Source organism: Trachypithecus francoisi, unplaced genomic scaffold (assembly GCF_009764315.1).
Source record: "Trachypithecus francoisi isolate TF-2019V2 unplaced genomic scaffold, Tfra_2.0 Lachesis_group3, whole genome shotgun sequence".
Classification (NCBI taxonomy): Eukaryota; Metazoa; Chordata; class Mammalia; order Primates; family Cercopithecidae; genus Trachypithecus; species Trachypithecus francoisi.
Window position 1 is genome coordinate 18065750 of NW_022681468.1, and position 26944 is coordinate 18092693.

Genomic DNA, 26944 nt, shown 5'->3' on the forward strand with positions numbered 1-26944 from the left:
TTTGTCACGTATTTCTCGTGTCATGGTTTTCATCTCTGTCATTTCGTTTATGATCTTCTCTGCATTAATTAGTCTAGCTGTCAATTCTTCCACTTTTTTTTCAAGATTTTTAGTTTCTTTGCGCTGGGTACGTAATTCCTCCTTTAGCTCTGAGAGGTTTGATGGACTGAAGCCTTCTTCTCTCATCTCGTCAAAGTCATTCTCTGACCAGCTTTGATCCGTTGCTGGCGATGGGCTGCGCTCCTTTGCAGGGGGAGATGCGCTCTTATTTTTTGAATTTCCAGCTTTTCTGCCCTGCTTCTTCCCCATCTTTGTGGTTTTATCTGTCTCTGGACTTTGATGATGGTGACGTACTGATGGGGTTTTGGTATAGGTGTCCTTCCTGTTTGATAGTTTTCCGTCTGACAGTCAGAAGGACTGTCTGTTGGTCTGTTAGAGATTGCTTGAGGTCCACTCCAGACCCTGTTTGCCTGGGTATCAGCAGCAGAGGTTGCCGAAGATAGAATATTGCTGAACAGCGAGTGTACCTGTCTGATTCTTTCTTTGGAAGTCTCCTCTCAGGGGTGACGCCACCCTGTGAGGTGTGGGGTATCAGACTGCCCCTAGTGGGGGATGTCTCCCAGCTAGGCTACTCAGGGGTCAGGGACCCACCTGAGCAGGCAGTCTGTCCGTTCTCAGATCTCAACCTCCGCGTTAGGAGATCCACGGCTCTCCCCAAAGCTGTCAGACAGAGTCGTTCGGTCTGCAGCGGCCCCGCTCTTTCCCCTAATGGACTGCAGCTGTGCGCTGTCCGCAGCGGTAGAGTCTACAGAGACAGGCAGGCTTCCTTGAGCTGCTGTGAGCTCCACCCAGTTCGAGCTTCCCAGCGGCTTTGTTTACCTACTTAAGCCTCAGCAATGGTGGGCGCCCCTCCCCCAGCCTCGCTGCTGCCTTGTGGATAGATCGCCGCAGACTGCTGTGTTAGCAGTGAGGGAGGCTCCGTGGGCGTGGGACCCTCCCGGCCAGGTGTGGGATATATTCTCCTGGTGTGCCTGTTTCCTTAAAGCGCAGTATTGGGGTGGGAGTTACCCGATTTTCCAGGTGTTGTGTGTCTCAGTTCCCCTGGCTAGGAAAAGGGATTTCCTTCCCCCTTGCGCTTCCAGGTGAGGCGATGCCTCGCCCTGCTTCAGCTCACGCTGGTCAGGCTGCAGCAGCTGACCCGCACCGATTGTCCGGCACTCCCTAGAGAGATGACCCCAGTACCTCAGTTGAAAATGCAGAAATCACCGGTCTTCTGTGTCGCTCGCGCTGGGAGTTGGAGACTGGAGCTGTTCCTATTCGGCCATCTTGCTCCTATCTCCATGGAAATTTTTCTACATAATCATGTCATCTATGAATAAAGGCCATTTTATATCTTTCTTTCCAGCCTAAATGTCTTTTATTTATTTATTGCTTTATTTCACTGGTTAGAACATCCAGTCCAGCAATCTTGCATTTTTCTTAATCATAGGGGAAAGTGTTCTTTTCCAGTATCTCGCCTTTGAGTATGACATTAGCTAGCTACAGGCTTTTTGTAGGTGCCTTTACCAAACTGAGGAAGTTCTCTTCTATTCCTAGTTTGCTGAATGTTTTCTTTTCCATCAAAAATGGGTGTGAAATTTTGTCAAACGCTTTTTCTCAGTCTATTGAGATGGTCATATGATTTTTTCTTTCTAGCTAATATAGCAAATTATGTTAATTGCTGTATATTAAAATATTTTTGCATTCCTAGAATAAACTGTACTTGCTCAGGATGTATCACTTTTTTTTATACATTCTTAAATTTGATTTGCTGACCTTTTGTTAATAATTTTTAAAATGTGTGTTCTTAAGGGATATTGGTGTGTCTATAGTTGTATTTTTTTGTATTATCTGTGTCTGGATTTTGGTACCAGGATAATGCTGGCTCCATAGAATGAGTTGAAAAGTACTTGTCCTTTTTCAATTTTTATGGAAGAGTTTGTGTAGAATTTGTATTACTTATTTATTGAATGTTTAGTAGAATCAACCAGTAAAATTTTCTGCGCCTGGGAAGGTTTTTGACTACAAATTCAATTTCTTTAATAGATATAGGACTACTTGGGTTATTCATTTCTTCTTGAAGAAGCTTTGACAGTTTGTGTCTTTCAAGGAATTTGTCTATTTTATCTAAACTGTTGAATGTATTGACATAAAGTTGTTTTTAATGTCTTTATTAGCCTTTTAATATTTGTAAAATTCTAGAGTAATATTTCTGTCATGCCTGATATTGGAAATTTGTGTGTTCTTTTTTCCTTATTATTCTGACTAGAGGCTTATCAACTTTATTGCTCTCTTCAAAGAACCAGCTTGTGATTTCACTAAGGTTCTCTATTTCTTTTCTATTTCATAGGTTTCCACTGTAGTATTTGTTATTTCTTTTATTATGCTTATTTTGAGATTAACTTGGTCTTCTTTTTCTATGTTTCTATGGCCGACTTGTTGATTTGTGTATTTCTCCTTGCATTTCTATCCATTGTTGCTCCAGGTATTTTGAAGTTCTGCTATTAGGTACAGAAACATTTAGGATTTTTATGTCCTTTTGAGGAACTGACTCCCTTAATCGTTGTTAAATGGCCTTTGCTTATTTCTAGTAATATTCTTTACTTTGAACTCTACTTGGCCTTATATTAATATAGAATTCAGCTTTCCTTTTGTTTTAGTATGATATATCTTTTCCTATACTTTTACTGTAATACAAATGACAGATAAGAACAAATGCTCATGAGAATGTGCAGAAATTGAAACTCTCATACACTGATGGTGGGAATGAAAAATGGTGCAGCCACTTTGGAACTCTGGCAGTTCCTCAAAAGGTTAAGTATAAAGATACCATATGACCCAGTAAGTCTACTTCTAGATATATGTCCAAGAGAAAAACACATCTACAGAAAAACTTGTACATAAATGTTTACTGGAGCAATACTGATAATATCCATAAAGTAGAAACAATCCAAATATCCATATACATGGATACATGTGGTATATCCATATGATGTAATGTTATTTGGCAATAAAAAGGAAATAAATACTGATTCATGCTACAACATGAATGAAATATGAAAACCTTATGCATGAAATAGGAAAACATTATGCTAAGGGAGAAAAGTCAGTCCCAAAAGACCTCATATTATATCATACAATTTATATGAAATATCCAGAATAGGTAGGTGATATAGTTTGGCTCTGTGTCCCCACCCAAATCTCACCTTGGATTGTAATAACATCCACATGCTAAGGGCAGGACCAGGTGGAGATAATTGAATCATGGGGGCAAGTTTCCCCCATGCTGTTCTTGTGATAGTGAGTTCCCACAAGAGTTGATGGTTTTATAAGGGGCTTCCCCCTTCACTCAGCACTTATTCTCTCTCCTGATGCCCTGTGATGAAGTGCCTCCTACCACGATTGTAAGATTCCTGAGGCCTCCTCAGCCTTGTGAAACTGTGAGTCAATTAAACCTCTTTTCTTTATAAATTACCCAGTCACAGTAGTTCTTCATGGCAGTGTGAGAATGAACTAATATACTAAATTGGTACCACAGAGAGTAGGGTGCTCCTATAAAGATACCCAAAAATGTGGAAGGGACTTTGCAACTGGGTAACAGGCAGAGGTTGGAACAGTTTGGAAGGCTCAGAAGAAGATAGAAAAACATGGGAAAGTTTGGAACTTCCTAGAGACTTGTTGAATGACTTTGACCAAAATGCTGATAATGATATGGACAATGAAGTACAGGCTAAAGTGGTCTCAGATGGAAATGAAGAACTTGTTGGGAACTGGAGCAACGGTCACTCTTGCTATGCTTTAGCAAAGAGTCTGGCAGCATTTTACCCCTGCCCTAGAGATCTGTGGAAATTTGAACTTGAGAGAGATGATTTAGGGTATCTGGTGGAAGAAATTTCTAAGCAGCAAAGTGTTCAAGAGGAGGCAGAGCATAAAAGTTTGGAAAATTTGCAGCCTGACAATGTGATAGAAAAGAAAAACCCATATTCTGAGGAGAAATTCAAACCTGCTCCAGGAATTTGTATAAGTAACAAGGAACCAAATATTAATCACCAAGACAATGGGGAAAATGTCTCCAGGGCATGTCAGAGACCTTCGAGGCAGCCCCTCCCATCACAGCCCTGGAGGCCTAGGAGGGAAAAATGGTTTCATGGACTGGGTCCATGGCCCCTCTGCTGTGTGCAGCTCCAGACTTGGTGCCATGTGTCTCAGCTGCTCCAGCCATGGCTAAAAGAGGCCAAGGTACAGCTTAGGCCGTTGCTTCAGAGGGTGCAAGCCCCAATCCTTGGCAGCTTCCACATGGTGTTGGTCTTGCAGGTGTGCAGAAGACAAAAATTGAGGTTTCGGAACCTCCACCCAGATTTCAGAGGATGCATGGAAGAGTGTGGCAGACTTGTAACAGTTACTACTTGAGACCCCCACTATGACAGTTACTACTGTTACTACTTGAGACCGTCATTACAACAGTTATTACTGTTCCTACTTGAGACTGTCATTACAAGTCTGAATGAAGGGGGACAAACACAGAAATGAAAACTTAAAACAAAAGAAACTGTTTTAAAGGAAGGGGCCAAGGGAAGAAGAAGAGAGCTCCCTGCTTTTAGTGAGCAAAGGCAGCCGCCCTGAGCTTCTACAGCCCTTCATATTTATTGGGTAGAAAGAGCAGGGAGGAGGTAATTATTGGTCTGCTGCTTGATTGATCACAGGTTCACATTATTGTTAACAGGTTTCAGATGTGCCTAATCACAAGCAACACTGTGCTTGGGGCGTGATTGCCCTCAGGATTCCTTCTGGGTGGCAGACACAGTTTGTCAGTTTGCTAACAACCTGCTTTCATGAGAACAGTTTGCTGTTTACTCATATAGCCTCCAGTGGTATACAGAGTTGATCACGACCCTCACTCTATGAGGAGCCCTCATAGAGAACCTCTGCTAGGGCAATGTGGAAGGGAAATGTGGGGTTGTAGCCCCCACGAAGAGTCCCCACTGGGGCATTGCTTAGAGGAGCTGTGAGAAGAGGGCCACCATGCTCCAGACCCCAGAATGGTAGATCCACCAGTTTGCATCACGTGCCTGGAAAAGCCACAGACACTCAATGCCAGCCCATGAAAGTGGCTGGGAGTGGGGCTGTATCCTGCAAAGCCACAGGGGTGGAGCTGCCCAAGGCCTTGGGAGCCCATCTCTAGCATCAGCATGACCTGAATGTGAAACATGGAGTCAAAAAAGATTATTTAGGATCTTTAAGGTTTAATTCCTGCCTCACTGGATTTTGGACTTACATCGGGACTGTAGCCCCTTTGTTTTGACCAATTTCTCTCACGTGCAATGGGTGTATTTAGCCAATGCCTGTACCTCCATTGTATCTAGGAAGTAACTAACTTGGTTTTGATTTCCATAGGTGGAAGAGACTTGTTTTGTCTAAGACTTTGGACTTGGATTTTTAGGTTCCTGCTGGAATAAGGTAAGACTCTGGGGGACTCTTGGAAGATCATGATTATGTTTTGAAATGTGAGGACATGAGATTTGGGAGGGGCCAGGGCAGAATGATATGATTTGGCTGTGTCTCCACTCAAATCTCACCTCGAACTGCAATAATCCCTATGTGTTAAAGGCAGGACCAGGTGGAAATGATTGAATACTGGGGGCAGTTTCCCTCATGCTGTTCTTGTGATAGTGAGTTCTCATGAGATCTGATGGTTTTATCAGGGGCTTTCCCCTTTCCTTGGCACTTATTCTCTCTCCTGACACCCTGTGAAGAGGTGCCTTCCATCATAATTGTAAGTTTCCTGAGGCCTCCCCAGCCATGCTGAAGTCAATTAAACCTCTTTTCTTTATAAACTGCTAAGTCTTGGGTATTTCTTCATAGCAGTGTGAGAATGGACTAATACAATATATTTACAGAGAAGCAAAGTAGATTAGTGGTTGCCCAGGGCTACAGTCAGGGATAGGGATGGGGTTGTGGGGCTATGGGAAGGGACTATTAATGGGTATGAGATTCCTTTTGGGGATGATGGGAAAAAAGTTGTTTCTGAGACAGGATCTTGCTCTGTAATCCATGCTGGAGTGCAGTTGTGTGAACATTGCATTGTAGCCTTGACCTCCTGAGCTCAAGTGATCCTTCCACCTCAGACTCCTGAGTAGCTGGGACCACAGGCATGCACCACTGTGCCAGGCTAATTTTTTAATTTTTTGTATTAGCCTGTTCTCACATTACTAACAAAGACATACCTGAGACTGAATAATTTATAAAGTTAAGTGGTTTAACTGACTCACAGTTTCATGTGGCTGGGGAGGCCTCACAATCGTAGTGGAAGGTGAATGAGGAGCCAAGTCATGTCTTACATGAAGGCAGGCAAGAGAGAGCATGTGCAGGGGAACTCCTCTTTGTAAAACCATCAGATCTCATGAGACTTATTCACTACCACGAGAACAGCATGGGAAAGAACCACCCCCATGATTTGATTACCTCCCCCAGGTCCCTCCCACAACACAGAGGAATTATGGGAGCTACAGTTTGAGATTTGGGTAGGGACACAGCCAAACCATATCAGATGGATCTCACTACATTGCCCAGACTGGTCTCAAACTCCTGGGCTCAAGCAATTCTCCTGCCTTGGCCTCTCAAAGTGTTAGGATTACAGGCATGAGACACTGTACCCAACCTGAAAGTGTCTTAAAATTGATTGTAGTGATGATTGCTCAACTGTGAATATATTAAAAACCATTAGGTATACTTTTTTTAAAAAGAGGAATCATATAGTATATGAATAATATTTCAAAAAAAGTTATGTTAAAAAAGTGGGCGGATCACGAGGTCAGATCGAGACCATCCTGGCTAACACGGTGAAACCCCGTCTCTACTAAAAAAATACAAAAAAAAAACTAGCCGGGTGTGGTGGCGGGCGTCTGTAGTCCCAGCTACTTGGGAGGCTGAGGCGGGAGAATGGCGTAAACCTGGGAGGCGGAGCTTGCAGTGAGCTGAGATCCGGCCACTGCGCTCCAGTCTGGGCGACAGAGCGAGACTCCGTCTCAAAAAAAAAAAAAAAAAAACAAGTGACCTCTGGATTGGGAGCTACTGGTGACCTCAGTGAAAGCAGTTTCTAGAGTGGTGGAAGTAGACTCCAGATTAAAGAGTGTTGAGGAATGAATGAAAGATGAGGAAGTAGGTAACAAAAGTCATCTAGCCTTTCAAGACCTGTGACAAAGGAGATAGGGTGGTACTAGAAAAGGGGGCAGGTTTTATCACGGATAGACTGGATAAAGAAAATGTGGTATGTATAAACCATGGAATACTCTGCAGCCATAAAATGCAAAGAGGTCATGTCCTTTGCAGGGACATGGATGGAGCTGGAAGCCATTATCCTCAGTAAGCTAATGCAGGGACAGAAAACCAAACTCCTCATGTTCTCACTTTTAAGTGGGAGTTGAACAATGAGAATGCATGGACACGTGGTGGGTGGGGAACAACACACACTGGGGCCTGTTGTGGGGACGGTAGAGGTAGGGAGAGCATCAGGAATAATAGCTAATGGATTCTGGGCTTAATACCTAGGTGACGGGTTGACCCGTGCAGCAAACCACCATGGCACACATTTACCTATGTAACAAACCTGCATATCCTGCCCGTACACCCTGGAACTTAAAAGTGGAAGAAAAAAAAACCACACACACACACAAGAGAAATGGACGGAATTTAATAAAATTTGCCACACTACTCTCAAGATTGTAACGATATATATGCCCATCAGTGAATTTTGACGGCACCTTTACCTCATATATAATAAACATTTCAAATCTTTGTTCTCTGAAGAGGTTAAAAATGTATCTTTTTCTTGAATTAATTTCATTTTCAGCTATCAAAGATTTTTTGGTTACATATGTTTATCAACCATTTTAATTTCTTTTGTGAGTTTCCTTTTCAGGTTATTTGCTTATTTTTCTTCCTTTATTTTAATAAACAGTTATATTGTCTATTTTTAAAAAGGGAGGCGGGCTTAAAGGAAATGTGATTTTTTAAAAAGAGATAATCCACTAGAGAGAAATAAATTGAAGGTATTAGATCAGAAGAAGGGTGGGGTTTGGGGGCAGTGACAGTTGCAAGGTGCTGGAGTCCATAAAAACTTGAATGTCAAATATTGGAAGAAGGTCTCTCTTTCTGATTTAAAAAGAAAACAAAATTCTTCTAAAATCTGTCTAGGTCTAGCCTCTTCTCTAAGATAACATGGTTGCTTTCACCAAGAGTTCCCATTGTTTTCATTTAACAATCCATTTTTCCTTATTAGTCAGAATTAGATTCTGATAAAGAAAAGGATCACATTGTGAGAAATATAATTCCCAAGGATTATAACAACATGTCTACTCTTTCATTTCAAGGATTGGCTTTGACATCAAATAAGTGAAATGATAGTCTCTCTCAAAAATGTTGTTTTTATTTAGCTAAAAATAGGAAGAATGCCATCTATATGGAGAGAGATGAAACTGCAGTTATTTTCAAATTGCTAAATAAATTTTTTCCCCTCAAATCTGAGCCTAGATGACCATTTTGGAACTCTGCAGGAACATAAACATGAAACATTCCAATTTCTCTATTTCCTAGAATACAAAATTATTTGGTGATGGCTTTTTTCCTACACTTGATTTCTGGGTTATTTCCCAAGGTTTAGTCCTGCCAGTCTTCCTAAAATATTTGTTTTCTGAATGCTTAAACTCAATCCCAGCAGAAAGGCCCTGACAGAAATCCCTCATTGTAGTAAAGAGTTGGTGGTGGAAACTACTTTAAAATGCAGAGACGCTGGGTGCAGTGGCTCACACCTGTAATTGTAGCACTTTGGGAGGCCATAGCGGTGGATCACTTGAGGCCAGGAGTTCGAGACCAGCCTGAGCAACATGGTGAAACCCCATCTCTACTAAAAATACAAAAATTAGTTGGGTGTGGTGACGCATGCCTGTAATCCCAGCTACTTGGGAGGCTGAGGTACGAAAATTGCTTGAACCTGGGAGGGAGAGGTTGCAGTGAGCCAAGATCATGCCACTGCACTTCAGCCTGGGTGACAGAGCAAGTCTCTATCTTAATAATAATAATGTAGTGACGTTACCTTTATCAATTTTCTTATCTGTAGGCCATAAATTGTAAACTGAGCCTGGGAAAAATCACTCAGAAATCCAATGGAAGAGTTATCGCTACAGGGACTGGCTCAGCCATGACACATTTGTAAAGAAGGAAGAACTTCTAACCTCAGTAATGTTTCAGCACAAGAAGCCTTCTTGCCAGATCTCACTTTCATCGGTTAGAAGTAAGCTCGACGATAAGAATTTTGGTTGAACAATTTGTATTTATGGATTGAACGCCTCTTTAGCCACAATGGAAAACTGGAAAACAATTATTAGCGTTCTTTCTACAGAAACGCTGGCACAGAAGCCAGAAGTTATGCAGTCCATAAGAAATGTTACAAAGACATCCTGAACGTTGCTTTGATACAGTCAGCCATGGTGCTATGTCATCATTCTGCCCTGAGCCACTGTGAGTCATTCTTTGCCTTGGTGCTCACACTGAATTCACAGAAATTCAAAACAAAATTCCTCCATATCACCTTAGGAAAATTGAATCATTTATTTTTTGCTGTGTTAATATTCCCTTATTATTCAATTTTCCTGACACATACAATGTTCATTTTAAATGGTAGTAGATTTATTTACAGCAGAAACACAGAAGTGATTTGGCATTAAGAGCACATACTCAAGGGGCCACGCTGCCTAAACCTGAATCTTTGGCACTTACTACTAGTTCAATAAGCTTTTTTCTATGCCTCAGTATTCTCATAAGTAAAATGGGAATAATAACAGCCTGCATAGGACTACGGTGGGAATGAAATGAATTCATTCCCATAAAGTGCTTAGAACAGTGGGCATATTCAACATCCTCAGTAAATGTTTAGCCATTCTTATTAGCTCTCATTTTAAATTAAGAAAATGATTCACATTATACCATTTGAATCTGAATATTGACTACAATATTAGGAAATGTGATAGTACCTGAGGAAATTCTCAAGGGCTAAATAAGCACTAGCACATCACAGAGAACCAAGACAGGTTCAAGTCTATGGTGCAGGAACAAGACCTTGGGCTGCAGCCATGGATGTACCCTCAACTAGCTGTGTGACGTGGGGCCTTGCTCTCTTGTCTGTAATGAATTCTAGCCTTGAGCAAGCTATCATTCCTTGAATTCAATTTTTTTGTTCTGTCAGCTGAGTACACAATTTATACAAATCTGAACAGAATGTAAGTATCTATCAAATAGTTTTCATCAAGTTAAAAAAAATGGAAAATAACATGGAGATCCCAAAGTCCAAAGTATGAGTTTGAGTGGTCCTGTCCCATTAACATATTTCCTTGTGTGAACACTTTAATGAGAGTTCCACTAAATAAGGCAGAGAAAAGTTCAAGAGCCTTTCTAGGACTGCTATACCATGCATGGTACTGGAATATCGCTGACTTCCGTGCTGTGGCTGACCAGAAGTGGGACTCCTGGCCTATGACTCTATTTCTAATCTGGATATTCTTATATTAATAATGTGACATCCCATAAATCACTTTTTAGGAAAAAACAGAGTTGGTGGTACATCATTTGAAATAAAATTAAAATAATGACAATTTCTAAGATTACTGAACTTCTGTAAAACCTGTTTCACCTGAGATGACTAAAATAAAAACTCATAAAAAAATAATGAAATGATGATGTTATACACACTGATTTATTTTAAAACTTAATAGGAAATCACAAAGTATTTAATAAAAATAATTTTAAATACATTTTTAAAGTCTAAAGGAAAGTCTCTATTTATAATCTTCCCACCTCCGCCTCCCAAGTAGCTGGGACTATAGGCACATGCTACTACACCTGGCTTAAAGGTGCAGTTTTAATGGCAGATTTCAGACTCCTTAAGCTACATGATGGCTAATAGTCAGCTTAAGGCCTTAAAAAATGTACATTTATAAAACATTGAGGGAATTCACCAAAATGTTTTGTAAACATTATAAACAAACATCTACTATATAATGTGGGAGAAAGTTTCATGATCTATTTAGAAAGGTTTAAATCCTGTATTTTATATTATTTTATAAAGTTACTATTACTATGAAATTTGCATTATACATTCTGTGTCACCCTTATATATCACCTTCACTAATATCAAGGACAGGCTTGTAAAATATATGTATTACACTATATACATACATACACAGACATAGTACTTCTTTCCCCTTGCATAATGCCTCTTCATAAGAACATATGTGGTCTCAGGAACAATCAGAGCACAGCAAAATGCTGCCTTAATTGTTTAATTAAATGTTGTGTGTCCAAATGGTCTGGAAATGCTGCTTCAGACTTCTGCGCAGCAACATAGCTTCTCTGCAGATCTCCAATCTGCAAAAAATACAAGAATAAGACCATAGAATGAGATCAGAAAAAATGAACAAGGAAGTAAAAAAGAATATAAGACATAGTGTCTGCATGCTGTAGAAATTCAAAGGGTTCTTTTTTTGTTTTTTTAACAAGCCCACAACTGACATCACAATTCAAAGGATTCTTAAAGGCAAATTGCTTAATTGTGCTACTTTGATTTTAGAATTCTAGATTATAATTCAATCTTGAAAAGTATGTGGGAAAGATAAAATAACCAATTATATAAATAATTTACAGCTGCCTGGTAATGAATTTAGAAACCTATGTTTTCTTTTCCTGTCACTGATGATAGTATTATAAATGTAAAATGACATTTGCATGCTGAAACAGCCAGCTCTAGATAGCTCAGAAAACTTAGAGAAAACTATCTGTAAGGTACCACAAACAAAAACATATTTTGATTAGAGTTGTTACCTTTTAGACAGAAAATTTAAGCAAAAACTCCTGTATTTAAGGCATAATAACATGTTTTGAGAGGTTTTAAGTGGTGCTGGCACAATAATGTTGGGAAAATATCTGGTTTTAAAAGTTTATAAAGCATGTCTCTGCTTTTCAATGAACTTGATATTAATTCCCAAAGAAAAACACACATACTGTCTGAATGTATCCTTTTTATTGATACATAATAACTTATATTTATGAGGTACATGCAATATTTTGATACAAACATATAAGGTATAATGATCAAATCAGGGTAACTGGGGTATTCGTCACCTCAAACATTTATAATTTCTTTGTGTTGGGAATATTCCAAATCTTCTAGCTATTTTGGAATATACAATAAATTATTAAGTATATCTTTATTGATATACTGAGTATATCTTTATTCATGGATACGTTCTAAAAAGGAAGGGCTTTTTGGTGTATATACTCAAAAAATCTAGATAAATTCTGGTAGATTTCTGGTAACAATATATATGTATTAAAACAGAAATTAAGTTTCCTTTTTTAAATCATAACACTTCTTTTTAATATATTGTTTTCTGTTACGGAAGTGTAGCCTTTTGCGTAAAGAAGATATCTCATTTGAGTTATGTATTATTAAAATGTGGTGCTATTCCTGAAGGTAAGCCAGCCCTCTTAGGGGTTTAACTAACTAAGCAGTAGCACAGTGCAGTCGGAAACACACGGACATCACTGGGATCTGGGTGTGAATCTGAAATCTACCACTGCCACAGGACGCAGAAGTCTTCCAACCTCTTTAAGCCTTGGGTTCCATTAGAAATTAAGCTGCTTGAGGTACAAGTTTTTGTCTTTTACTCATCATTACATCCCCTGTGCCAAAAACAGGGCCTGGTATATAGCAAAGGCTCAATAAACAGAACATCGGTCATGAAGAAAATGAGTGAGGAAGGCAGGGTACTTGGGAGAATTAGAGAAAGTATGTAAAGCACCCAGAACAGTGGTTGGTACTTACAGGTGCTCAATAATTACAACTCATGAATGACAGCTTATTTTATTTTCAATATAGAAATGACAGTGTAGATGTCTTCATATGTATGCTATGAAAAATAACATCTTTATAAATATCTTACGGTCTATCAAGACCCTAATTTACATCACAAATATTTTTAGCCATTTCCTTATTCTCAAAACAGACTCATCTTCCAAGTACAAGCTAGTTATTAGATGTCTTTTGCTTGTTTTCTTATTGTTAAAAATGGCATGTGGTTCCCTTTAGCTTTTGGATACTAACTGACTTGCAATACAGTATTAAGTTTCATTTCCCCCATATTTTTCATAGCTAAGATAGCTTTCACATTAGAATATCACTAATTTTACAGCAATTGTACCAGAAACTTGGTGGCAATATGATCTACTAATAATACACAGGATTTTGTTGCTGTAAAAGTCAATAGCTAACTACTTCCCAAATCAGGAGTTATTAAATGAGAATTTCTTCAATAACTAAATGCTATATTTCAAAACATAAAATAATTCTATAATCTATAATGGAGTTTAGCCAATATTCAGCAATAAATTAAAAGTTTTAAAAACTGTCCCTTGAAGTAAAGATGTATAAATAAATATAGTAATTAAGAGTTTTAAAAGGTCATTTCTTTCAGGAAGATGAGGTTAGAATTTCCTTATTTATCTGTACATTTTTTAAAACCAAGAAAACAAAAAAGAAGAGATCAGATGAAAAATTAATAAAGAAAGAATACCTTATCAGAGATTGTTGCAAAATTAAAATGCGGTTCATACATATGGGGTGCTAGAGATGATGCAGTTTGTAATAGTGCCCTTGCCTGTGTATAAAAATAAAGAAAAGAAAAACCAAAGGCGTATGAACATGTATCAGCACTATTTTTGTGATTTTTTTTTTTTTTTTTTGGTAAAAGAATTCTTTACCTATGACAGGACTTAATAACATGAGCCTGTGATAAATACAGACAACATTCCTCATGAAATACAATTAACCACTGATACCTTGCCAAAATTATGTTAATAATAAATGCTTCACAAGACACAGAAAATAAGAGAACTGAAAATTCAGAGTACATTTAAAGTTACTTGGGAACCAATGTTCTCATAAAGTTTGTATTTCAATATGACATGCAATTTGAAATACAATCTTCTCAATACTACAACTTTCTTCTTAATCTAGTTTTTACTGCTGTTGATTGACTAAGCAGGCTCTAATTACCTAACAACCAAAAAAAATTGTGAATTTCAAAGCCCAAAATTCTGTGCTGGATGACAGTGAGCAACTATTTAGTGCTGATCAGTTTTGTCAGTGAGACAGCAATTGAATATGACAAGCTTTCTGTTCTCTAAGATACTCAAAATATAACATTCACATTTTTTTTTGGCGATCATAGGATCATATACTGCAGAGACCACTGATTAGCATGAGAGGCTTATACATTCATTAAGACCACAAATTCAACATTACAAGCTGCTAACAACCCCTCAACTTGTAGCTACATCTAAAACTTCTATCCATGACCCTGAAGACAAATTTGTATATCTTTTTTAAATGGAAAACAAAGTGATATCAGTTCATATAGAATGACAGATATAATTTTTAATAAAATGAAGTTCATATTATGAAATCTTTCACCAAAACATTTCAAATCAATTGTGTGCTAGAGAAACTACAATAAGTAGGAGGAAAAGAAAATCACCAACATGGGAACAGAGAAAAATCACAAAAATCACTTGTTTCATCATATGAATATAGGCAAAGTTCCTGACAAACAAGTGTCCATTTTAGAACAGCCCATAAACTACAAATCCATCTTCCTTCCTTTGGGAGAATTCATGCAATAAAGGTAACATCCAATGTCCTTTCTTTCCTTGTTGTTGTTAAAAGTTTATCATTGTGCTTAGAAGACCAGACTAATGTACTGGCAATGCTGTTCGCCATGTCTGTGACCTTGGGCAAAGTTACCCTCCTCAAGCCTCCGTTTCTTTATCTCCAAAGTGGAGAATGTAATAATATTTGCCCTTGATTGCCACTAATATTGTATGAACATATTTAGTATTTTGAACTTTTTGTTTTACGTATATCATTATAATAATACAATTTATTAAGCATCTACCATGTGCTCCATACTATGCTTCTACTATGCCAAGTGCATGATCTAATACAAACAATCCCTTCAAGTCACTACTGTTACACTCTATTTTATGTATCGTCCATTCATTCCACAAATAGTGACTGAGCACCTACCGTGTGGCAGGTACTGTTTCTGATGCTGGGAATATAACAGTTACATGACAGATATGGTCACTCTTTTCATGCAACTGACATTCTACATCCTACACATAAATATGAAAATATCTGATAAAGTGGTAAATACTGTGAAGAAAAAAAGTAAGAGATGTGACAGCACCCAAGGGCTCTTTTAGACTGATGGGGGAGATGACCTTTCTAAGGAGGTGGCATTTAATCTAAGACCTGAATGACAAGAAAGAAATTTGTCATTGTAAGATCTTAAGGAAGAACACTCCAAAGGCCCTAAAGGAAGACAGAGCACTGTCTGTCTGCAGAGCAGCAAGGTAGCGACGTGTCTGCAAGTCAGTGGGAAAGAAGCAGTGGCAAAAGATGCGGTCTGAGAGGGAGCCAGAGGCCAGGTCACCTGGAGCCTCAGGCCATAGGCATGGTTTCAAGTCCAGATTTTATTCCAAGTTCAAGGAGAAGGCACTAGAGGATTTTAAGCAAAGTAGTATTAAACAGTCTTCATTAAAAAAAAATCTCTCAGGCTGTTCTGAGAAGAGTGTATCATAGAGTGCACTTACTTGCTGATGTAAGTGGAAACAAAAACACCAGCTAGGAGGCTCTCATAGTAGTCCACGCAAGAGATGAGGGCAGTCCGAAGAAGGGTTGTGGGAATGGACAAAGGTGGCCAGGCTCAGAATGTGATGGGACTCTGAGGTCAGAATGACAGGGCTTGCTGAATATGATGTGGGCGCAGGTGTGGCAGGGGGAAGCAATAAAAAAAGAGAGGTTTCAGGGGTGGCTCGAAGGATTTTGGCTTGAGCAGTTATGTAGTAGACAGGGGATGGCGACTGGTAGAACAGTTCACTAAGATAGGGAAGACTGGGGAGGCGCAGATTTGTCCTAATAAAATCAAACATTCTATTTTGGACTCAGAATGGTTAAGTAACTTGTCCCAAGGTCACACAGCTAATACGCAACAGAGTTGGGATTCAAATCCACGCCTGTCAGATTCTAGAGCTCATTTTAAAATAACATACGCTGTAACGCTACCACACATGACAGCTTTTCTCTGAAGAAAGCAGACTGCCCAGCGTGCTGCTGCCAGTTCACCAACCTGTTCAATGTGGCCCTTCCGCATCTCCAGCACAGCCAGGTTGTTGTAGGCCTCGGCGTGGTTGTTGTTGTTGACCAGAGCCAGCCTGAAGCACTGATGGGCCAAATTGGTATCTCCTATTCCCTACAAAAGAAAGTCCATGTTCACACCCATGGGTTCATTTACTTCCTCCTCCCTTCTTTCCTCATAGATATCTCTTCTGCTACCAGACAAAAAGCATCAAGTGCCATACAATTATAGAAGTCAACGTGAATTCTATATAAGTGGATTTAACCCGAGAATATAAAATAAGCCACAAGGACTCCTAGAAACTTCTAAATTTCCCCATAAGACTACAATCAACCTGGATTTAGGATAATTTCTTCAAACTAATTTTTTGTTTGTTTTGAGACAGGGTCTCACACTTTGTCACCCAGGCTGGAGTGCAGTGCTACGATCATAGCTCACTGTAGCCTTGACCTTCTAAGCCCAAGTGATCTTCCTGCCTCAGCCCTCAGAGTAGCTGGGATTACAGATGTGCACTACCACACCCAGCTAATTTTTTAATGTTTTGTAGAGACAGAGTCCCACTATGTTGCCCAAGGTGCATAGTACGAACTCCTGGGCTCAAGCAATCCTCCTGCTTCAGCCTCCCAAAATGCTGGAAATACAGGCATGAGCCACTGTGTCTGGCTCAAACCAACTTTCTATTAACAGAAATTGTATCAGAAAGACAACATACCACAGCTACATGTCCCAAGTTGTACCAGACATCAGCTGCCTCTTCTTCATTTTCAGCCAAAGAAAGGGCACGTTCAAATGAGGTCAGAGTCATATCATACTGCTGGGCATAGAAGCAACACAGCCCCAGATTGTTAAAAAGCTGGCCGTTATAAACGCCCATCTGCAGCAGTCGCCTTTGCAAAAAAGAACACACACATTTTGGTGTCAGACCAACTTTGTAAGTTTTAAGACATATATATATATATATATATTTTTTTTTACATAGTTAAAAATGAATTCATCTTGTGATTTTTGATATTCCTTAAGATTATAAATACAACGTGTTATAGTAAATGAAAAAATGTTTAAAGCAAATACAAACAGCTATCTTCTATCATGGTACTAGTCACGGGGAATGTGTCTAGAGACAAAGAAAAACAACTGATCTAAGTTTTCTCCCCAAATGCTTTGTTAGAAAACCAAAATAAGAAATGGTCACAAAAGGTAAAGCCCACACACTTCAGCTTTATAAAGCTTTGCTGCCCATAGGGTAAATTCCTAAAACTCAATCTGAGGACTGTGTTTAGCATTAACCTCTACGTTTTCAGCTGAGTTGGAACCCGTTTTTGGCTCTCTGTACTTTGTGCTTCAGCTGTGTCTACTGAACTCCAACAAGCTTCCACTGAGGAAGACAAAACCATCAGTGGATCCTCACATTATCCACTTAGCTTTCACACTGCAGCTCAAGAGCCCCATTTGCTTCTATGCATCATTAATCCCACGGGACAAAGGACAAGCGAGTTCATATAAGCAAACGAAAATCCAGCCCAGCTGCTGTGAGAAACCTATGACCCACTTTGGGGGCTGGGGAGTAGAGTCAGCTGCAGGTGCACAGAATAGCATTCTTATTATTACATTTTATGCCTCCAACACATATTTGGAAAGAACCCTTGTCAGCTGTCAGTCATCTCTTTGTATATTACCCAAGGGCTAAAGAGGAAATCAAAATTTAAAAATTAATTTCAGAAGTCATATGTAGAATGAAATAAGTACTTAAAGAAGAATCAGTGAATATAATTTATTTAGACTGAAAAAATATTTGGACAAGAATTGACAATGCTGCCCAAAACAGGTGATTCTGTTTCAGTCCTTATCAAGGTTCAGAATATGGGGCCAAATGCTCTTTGCAAATCTTTTCACCTTTCAATTTCAGTGTCTTTATGTTTACTGGTATTAACGGAGGCAGTGATGATTATAAGTTTTAAGTAACTATTAAACTGTTACTGGTTGATGACAAAATGGCTAATGCATACAATGACAATGGGGTTTAAAACTCAGTCAGTTGTCCAGTGTGTTTCTGCAACATGCCAGACATCTGCATGTTTCCATTATTGGATGTCACTTTAATGCTCATAATACATCTGGGTGTTGAAATTTTAGTTTCATAAAGACATGGCCTATATCTTATTTTCTCTATACTTTCATTTCATCTTTGTTACTATTTTATCAATATTTCATAGGAAAGCAGTTCTACGAATTGGATGTGAAGTGCACCTGTAAAACCGGAGCGCTATTTCTGGCTGATCAGAATAGAAGTGGTTGCTTCCAATGCATGCGATGGCTTCCACATGAGTATTGTCTTGTTTCAAAACTTCTTTGTAGTATTCGGCTGCTGATGACATATTGTTCATTTCCTATTCTCCATCAAGAAAGAAGAGCAATATTTTATTAATACTGGACAAGAAATTATTTTTTTCTGACTGATTTAAGTCCATTCATTAAATAAGTATTTATTGAGAGGCTACCATGTGCCAGACTCCATTCTAGGCCCTGGGGATACATTATGAACAAAAAGAGAAAGTCACTGTTCTCAAGGAGGTGACATCTGGTATGAAAGGCAAACAAACATGTAATAGAAGGTTAAGTGCTGTGAAGAAAAACAGAGCAGGATAAGGACAGAGAGAGAGCAGGGAGGGTGTGCTTCAGAAGGGTTGATGGAAGGGGCCACTTCGGAGAAGGTGCTATTTGAAGAGACCTGACTGAAGTGAAGGATCAAGTCCTGAGCATATCTGGGGGAAGCTCACCCTGGGCAGAGGGAAGAGCAAATGTATGAGCCTGAGAGGTTACGAAGGTAAATGAGGCTGGAAAAAGGGAAAGTGGCGCAAAAGGCAATGAGAGGCAGCCAGGGCCTTTGTCAGCCATGGTGAGAACTTCAGATTTTTTTTCTAGTTGAGAAAAATCCATTAGGAGAGGAATAACAATCAAATTTGCATTTTGAAAGAATAACTTGACTGCTGCACGCTAGACATACCAAAATAGGAAAGCGTGGTAGCAGGAAGATCAAGAGTCCAGGAAAGAAAAGACGGCAACCGAGACCAAGCTTAGAAATACATACAAAATGAAAAACTAAATAAACCTTCTATAGTTATTATATATTCTTTCTAAAATACTGATAATCATAAATATATGCATCTAATGTTATCAATGAATGTTATATTTCTCAAATCCACCTTCAAGGCCCAGTTCAGGCTCCACATCCTTCACAAAGATTTCCCTAATGCCTTCACTTCACATAGCTATCTTCTACCTCTCAACTTCCATGGCGTTTATTATGTGAACTTGTTCTCATTAGAGAAGGACTTACACTTTTTGTTAAATTTTAATCATATCAAATATAAGAGACTCTACTGATTGTAAGAAGCACCACACAGTGCTTTTTTAAACAGAATTTTTATGTGATCCTCACTGATATATTTAGACATACTCATACACAGATTGTATCACAGATCACTCTTTTGCATACTTTATATAAAGTACATATACATAAGCAAAATAAATTAAATATAGTATTCGTCTTTCACAAGAAGTATCAAATTCTTCTGAATCCCTTTTTGATTTGGTCATCAATGGCCAGGTGTTCCCACACAGTATTGTTCTATGCAATGATGATACAGCATTTCTTTATAATTAACAAACAACAATTGTATACATTTACGGGATACAATGTGACATCTTGAAACATGCATACATTGTGGAGCGAGAAAATCAGTCTAATTAACATATATATAGCCTCACATACTTATTTCTTTGTGGTAAGAACATTTAAAATCCACTTTTAATACTTCTTAAAAGTGCTCCACTATTGTCTCCAAGATTTTCTTCCAAGCTATGGACAGTCATTCTGTTATGCTGATACCTGTGTTTTCTTGATCTTACCAGCAGGTGTCAACAAAAGCTTTCAGGCAACAATCAGTAATAATTACCAGGTTTACCATGCTCCCAAGAGTAATTACCCAAGTTTCCATATAAGCAGACTATGACAACTACATGGCAACTGCCACTTGGCCACAAAAATAAAAAGATGCTATCCATTTTAAGATGCACCTCAAGTTCTGAGATGTTAAAATGTGAAAAACAATGTTTTTAGAGTCCATGAAATATGGTAAATTCCTTTAGAGCAAGATCATATCGCGTGCCATTTCTTAGCACAAAATTTAGTATTCTGGAAACTGAAAAATTAATAAACAAGAATTAAACAACTCTAAAAAATGTTCTTAGCTTCCCATGTTTCCATTAGAACAGAGGTTCTCAAACATTTTGGTCTAAGATTCATTTTAAACTGTTAAAAATTGCTGAGAAGTAGTTTTGTTTACGTAAGTTATATAGATTAATACTAGAAATTGCAACCGAGATATCTTTAAACATTTACTTATTAATTCATTCTAAATGACATACATTAAACCTACTACCTGTTCACATACATAACATTTTTATGAAAAATAATAAGCTCTTCTGAGTGGAGAAAGTCTGTGGGTTGTACAACCATGTTTGTGACAGAGTAGATTAGTCTGTTTAACCCAGAGAGAGAAGGTCGTTAAGTCCTTTTGAGCATAGATCTAAAGCCAAAAGCTCCACTTCTGCCTTTATCTATAATCAAGCTAATGGTTTGGCCTCCATTTGTCTAAATCTTGTATCTCTCTCTCTCAGTTGGTTCTCAACATGGAGGAACAGGGATATAACTTATCAGTCCCATAAAACCCTAATAAAACATTCACCAGTTGACCCAAATCTATGCTTTATAGATATTTCTTCATGTGCTTTATATTTGAAATTCTTTTTCAAAGCCAACAGCATCCCACAGTGCTAGGCTTCAGTGCTACAGCTTCCAAAGGTGGCAATGCCCAAAGCAAAGAAGGCTCAAGCCTCAATAAGTCAGTTGGTTCAAGACTTTGGGTTCTATAAAATTACTTTTGAATACTTGTATACTTAATTAATGGACACAGAAATTGATGTATGTAATCTCGAGGAATTTTAGACTGCAACACCTATTGTACGGACAACCTCATATGCAGTTTTTCAATTAAGTTTTATAAACTTATAAAATACGTGCTTATGCTAAATAAATGTAAACCTTACAAAAGGGTACAAAATTAAAAGTAAATGCCCTGTCCTCAAATTCCAGTAGGCAGAAGCTCTGTTAATAGTTTTTTTTGTATTGTTCAGGAAATTTTGTTTACATAAGCATATACATGGGTGTGCATATTTTAACCATAAACAGAATCATTCTATACATTTCAATACACAGTTTATTTTTTCACTCAGTGTCTTGACTCTTTCCATATCAAAACCAAAAGCTTTACTTCATATTTTTAAATAATACTTCTGCATAGTGTTCCATCAATAGAGATCATATTAAACCAGTCCCTTTTCGACCAAGCATATGTTTCCTTTTTTTAACCAAAAAATATACTATAAAAACACCTTTGTACAGATCTTTGTGCACTTGTATGAAAATAGCCTTAAGGAAAATTCCTAGAAGTAATACTGCCAGGTCAAAGAGCATGCACATTTTAAAATATCATCAATAACTGCAAAAAGCTTCCAAATGTTCATACATGGAGCTTGTTTCTCTACACCCTGGGCAACCCTTGATAACATAGAACTTCTTCATCTTTGCTAATCTGATTGAGTGAAAATGGCTTATCACTGTTGTTTTAGTTTTTTATATCTTTAATGATGACAAAGGTTAGGCATTTAACACATCAGATATTATTTCTATTTCTCTTTCTGTGAGCTGCCAATTCCTATCTTTTGTCTGTTCTTCTATCCTATCCTATCTTTTGTCCTTCCACTATTGCGTGTGTGGGAGTCTTGGGTGGAACACTGCCCTCTGGGACACAGGAGAGCTGGAAGCTGAGGTGTGGCTCAAGAATCCCTGGGCATTGACAGTGTTCTATTCCAGATGAAAAGAGCCTGTGTTGATGTTGACCATAGTTCAAAAACACAGGAAGGCTCACTGTTTATAAACATTCTCTTCAGCGGAAAAGTTTAGATGGCTTAATTAAGTTCTTCCAAATAGGTGTCACCAAGCCCTAAGTACTAAACGGGGGCGGTTTAGTCAACGCAGCTGGAACTTGGTTGTTGTCTCATCTCTGTGGTGATCTTACTTTCATGGAGAGGGTGAGTGGCCACTGTGTAGGCTGAAAGGAAACAGCCTAAGGAAAAGCCACATCATGACATGGAAATACCTCGTTTCCATGTTTACATTCTTGACTAAATAGATGAGAGAGAGAGAGTGTGTGTGTGTGTGTGTGTGTGTGTGTGTGTATGTGTTTAAACCTCCCAACTTCAGCAATTTTTAAGCAATGTGTAGTGTGAGGAAATCAAAAGCAGTCTTTCGTCTGTCCCAGGTATGCCAACTGTTTTCCCTGTTTGATATTTTTACCTTTTGTTTTGTTGTATATGGATTTGGTTTCTATTTTTTGTTTTTGCCATATAGAAAATTTAACTTTGACATTCTCAAATTTATCAATCTTTGCTATTATGGCTTTCTAACTTTGTGTCATGATTAGAAAAATCTTCCTCATTCCAATTTATACAAATAATTCATCTGTGTTTACTTCTGAAAATTTCAGGGTTTCATTTTTTGAAGTTTTAAATCTTTAAAGTTTTAAATCTGGCAGTCATGAATAGTATAAATCATTACTCATCCAGCTCTATTTTTAAACTATTTATTAAATAACCAAGTAATGCAATTGGCTTAATAGGCCATCTTTATCACATCTTAAATTTTCATATATATGAACACACATTGATTCTTTATTTTTTTTTTTTTTTGTTTTCTTGAGATGGAGTCTCGCTCTGTCGCCCAGGCTGGAGTGCAGAGGCACAATCTCGGCTCACTGCAAGCACCGCCTCCTGGGTTCACACCATTCTCTTGCCTCAGCCTCCCGTGTAGCAGGACTACAGGCGCCCCCCACTGCGCACGGCTAATTTTTTGTATTTTTAGTAGAGACGCGGTTTCACCGTGTTAGCCAGGATGGTCTCGATCTCCTGACCTCATGATCCGCCCGCCTCGGCCTCCCAAAATCCTGGGATTACAGGTGTGAGCCACCACGCCTGGCCTATTTTGTTTCTTTATTCCTTTATCAGATTTGTTTAAACTTTACTAGTTCTAGAATAGATTTTATTAATGTAGACTTAAAATAACATTTTCAAGTATATAAATGCCACTTCAAGTATATAATAAATTTGGTATCAAGTGATTTTTACAGTGGTTATTTTTTATCCAATTCTCAAAATGTCGATACAAAATCTATAATTAGATTTTTAAATTATTATTATTATTATTATTGAGATGGAGTTTCACTCTTGTTGCCCAGAATGGAGTGCAATGGCGCGATCTTGGCTCACCGCAACCTCCACCTCCTGGGTTCAAGCAATTCTCCTGCCTCAGTCTCCCGAGTAGCTGGGATTACACGCATGCACCACCAAGCCAGGCTAATTTTGTATTTTTAGCAGAGACAAGGTTTCTCCATGTTGGTCAGGTTGGTCTCAAACTCCCGACCTCAGGTGATCCGCCCACCTCAGCCTCCCAAAGTTCTGGGATTAAAATACAATTAAATAACGGCAGAAAATGAATGCTGCAGTAGTTTTCAAATCTTGTTTTGCATCAGAATCAATCACCTAGTGAGCTTGCTAAAAATCCAGATGCCTGAGTCCCAGCTTCCAGGATTTCTGATTCAGAGGAAGAGGATCGGTCATGCTTCCCATCCACTCCCAAGGTAATTTCATACACAGTAAGGTTTGAAGACCCCTAGAATAACATTTCCAGGGTAAGGATTTTAATTGCAAATGCCTTTCAACAAAGAACAGCTAAAATTAAGATCTGTCTTTCAAATGAATAAACAAAATACCTCAAGAAAAACTGAAACAACCAACAAAGAAATCTGGCAAGGATAAATCATTTTAAACAAACAATGAACAATAAGTAGTTCAACATATTCATCCTAAAATAGACAATATTTAAAAAGATATCTTCAACAATGAAAGATACATAAAAAGAAGAGAACATAGAGGAATGGAATTCCTCCAGCCAGGGACAAGCATGGTGTATGTAACAAAAACCCTACAGGCATACACAGTGCAGGCTGCAATGCTAAAACCAATTTACTGATTAACTGAACATCTATATTGTCACATAAAGAGAAAAAGAATACACTGGAAATCTGACTTTGGTGTGGTAAACTTTGACATAAGGGAAATTAACTATGCAAATTCAAGGCAAAAGACTGAAATACTGCCACCAACTATTTCAAGTCCGTGCTTAGTCTTTGATCACTCTATTTGTGCATGATTTTCCCTACAACTGAGAGGCTTTCCTCTCCACTCCTTTCTTCCTTCAAGTGTACAGTCAACTTAGAGCAGGGAAAGGTTGAGAAAAGGAATCCGCTCCAGAGCTACTCCATATCACAGCCACAGCAACAGTGACTGTAACAGAGGCTTGGAAGGAATTCTTCTGACCAGCAACCATGCAATAAAGACGGGATAGTTCTCTAGCTCTTTCTGCTAGCACTTCCTGCCTAAGAAGAGAAGGGTAAAAGGGCTGAAATGAGCAGAAGGCAAGGGCCTAAAGGTCAGAGCTCCAATTGCACTGGCATAGTCACCACCAGAACAAGCATGAATTCCACTGGTTTAGCTTGTCGGTCAAAGTTTTTTTTTTTTTTTTTTTTGAGGCGGAGTCTCGCTCTATCGCCCGGACTGGAGTGCAGTGGCCGGATCTCAGCTCACTGCAAGCTCCGCCTCCCGGGTTTCCGCCATTCTCCTGCCTCCGCCTCCAAGTAGCTGGGACTACAGGCGCCCGCCACCTCGCCCGGCTAGTTTTGTATTTTAGTAGAGACGGGTTTCACCGTATTAGCCAGGATGGTCTCGATCTCCTGACCTCGTGATCCGCCCGTCTCGGCCTCCCAAAGTGCTGGGATTACAGGCTTGAGCCACCGCGCCCGGCCTCAAAGTTTTATTCATACTCAATTTAGAGTACAGAGTATTTTTATTTTTATTTATTTATTTATTTATTTATTTATTTATTTTGAGACGGAGTCTGGCTCTGTCGCCCAGGCTGGAGTGCGGTGGCCGGATCTCAGCTCATTGCAAGCTCCGCCTCCCAGGTTTACGCCATTCTCCTGCCTCCGCCTCCCAAGTAGCTGGGACTACAGGCGCCCGCCTCGTCGCCCGGCTAGTTTTTTGTATTCTTTAGTAGAGACGGGGTTTCCCCGTATTAGCCAGGATGGTCTCGATCTCCTGACCTTGTGATCCGCCCGTCTCGGCCTCCCAAAGTGCTGGGATTACAGGCTTGAGCCACCGCGCCCGGCCCAGAGTATTTTTATTGATTGATCAAAGTCTTCTATTTATACATTTATAAAAATTACATTTCAAAAGGAAATCATAGTTTTTCTAGACAATGTTAAAATACTTTTATTTAAAAAGTAATGCATGTTTATTATGGAAAATCTGGAAAATACAGAAAGTATAAAAAAAATTCATACACTATCACCTACGTATAGCAGCTATTAATATATTCCATTCTTTTCTAACAACATGATTTCAAAATATCATACCTAGCATTTTCAAGGAATTTCAGAGATGTGTCTGTTCAAAGATATATTGGAAGTCCTAAGCAATAAGACATATTTTTAGAAGTGGTAAAATAATTGAAAGGAAGAGATGAAACCACCTGTATTTGCAAATGATGACTGTTTTATTTACTTAGAATATCCAAGAGGACCTATGAACAAGATCTTAAAATTTAAAGAGTTGCTAGTATCAAAAAAACGTTTAAAAAGTAATAATTCCTATCCACCAAAAATAATCAAATAGAAAATACAAGAGAAAAAAAAAAGTAAGGATTCCATTCATAGTTATACCTAGGAATACACCTGCATAGAAAAAAGTTAACATAGTAGGCCCGAGACCACTATTCTTAGAAAGGCCTGTATCTGGGAATTTGACTGGTTCTCTACATTGATATGAAACTTTCCCCAAATCATAAGCGTAGCTTGCTACACCTAACCTGTTTGCATAAACAGTGTGGTTTGTGCTGAATGCCTGTTTACTTCTGGGAGTGTTTGCTGTGTGATAAACAGTGTGTGATTATATGACCAGCATCCAATAGTAACCATGGATACAGAGTCTCTAATGAGCTTCCCTGGTAGACATCACTTCTCATGAGTTGTCATAACTCGCTGCTGGAAGAATTAAATGTGTCCTGTGTGACTCCACCGGGAGGGAGCTCTTGGAAGCTTGTACCTGGTTTCCTCTGAACTTTACCCCAAGAGCTGTTTCCTTTTACTAATTTTACTTTGCATCCTTTTGCTGAAATAAATCTGAGTCCTGTCAGTCCCAGTAAATCACTGAATCTCAGCGTGGTCTGGGGGACCCCCAACACACCATCTTTCTAGAGATAATTACAAAATATTCACTGAAGAACAAAAAAAGACCTAAGTAAATGGAGAGTTATATCATGATTGAGAATGGGAAGAAAGGCAGCCCACTCACCCACTCCCCGTCATTCACACAGTCAGTGTAATTCCAATCAACACACCTCCAGGGATTTTTATGGTTCTTGATAGGCCAATCCTACAATTACTACGGAAGAGCAAAGGGCCAGGAAAACCAACTGTAAACAA

The 26944-nt window shown here is 38.7% G+C and overlaps 1 protein-coding gene across 2 annotated transcripts in view; it reads right to left on the reverse strand.

Moving 5' to 3' along the window:
- Window positions 1–10764: 10764 nt before the first annotated feature.
- Window positions 10765–26944, reverse strand: part of TTC8 (tetratricopeptide repeat domain 8) — a 54944-nt gene continuing 38764 nt past the window's right edge. Inside the window, exons 10-14 of one of the 2 annotated variants that reach the window (XM_033191651.1) lie at window positions 18534–18673; window positions 16999–17173; window positions 16278–16400; window positions 13662–13745; window positions 10765–11457 (exon numbers count right to left, since the gene is read on the reverse strand). In XM_033191651.1, the coding sequence (XP_033047542.1) occupies window positions 11341–11457; window positions 13662–13745; window positions 16278–16400; window positions 16999–17173; window positions 18534–18673 (639 nt within the window). In that variant the 3' untranslated portion in view covers window positions 10765–11340. The remainder of the gene's footprint in view (window positions 11458–13661; window positions 13746–16277; window positions 16401–16998; window positions 17174–18533; window positions 18674–26944) is intronic. The other variant, XM_033191652.1, reaches the window with a different exon arrangement.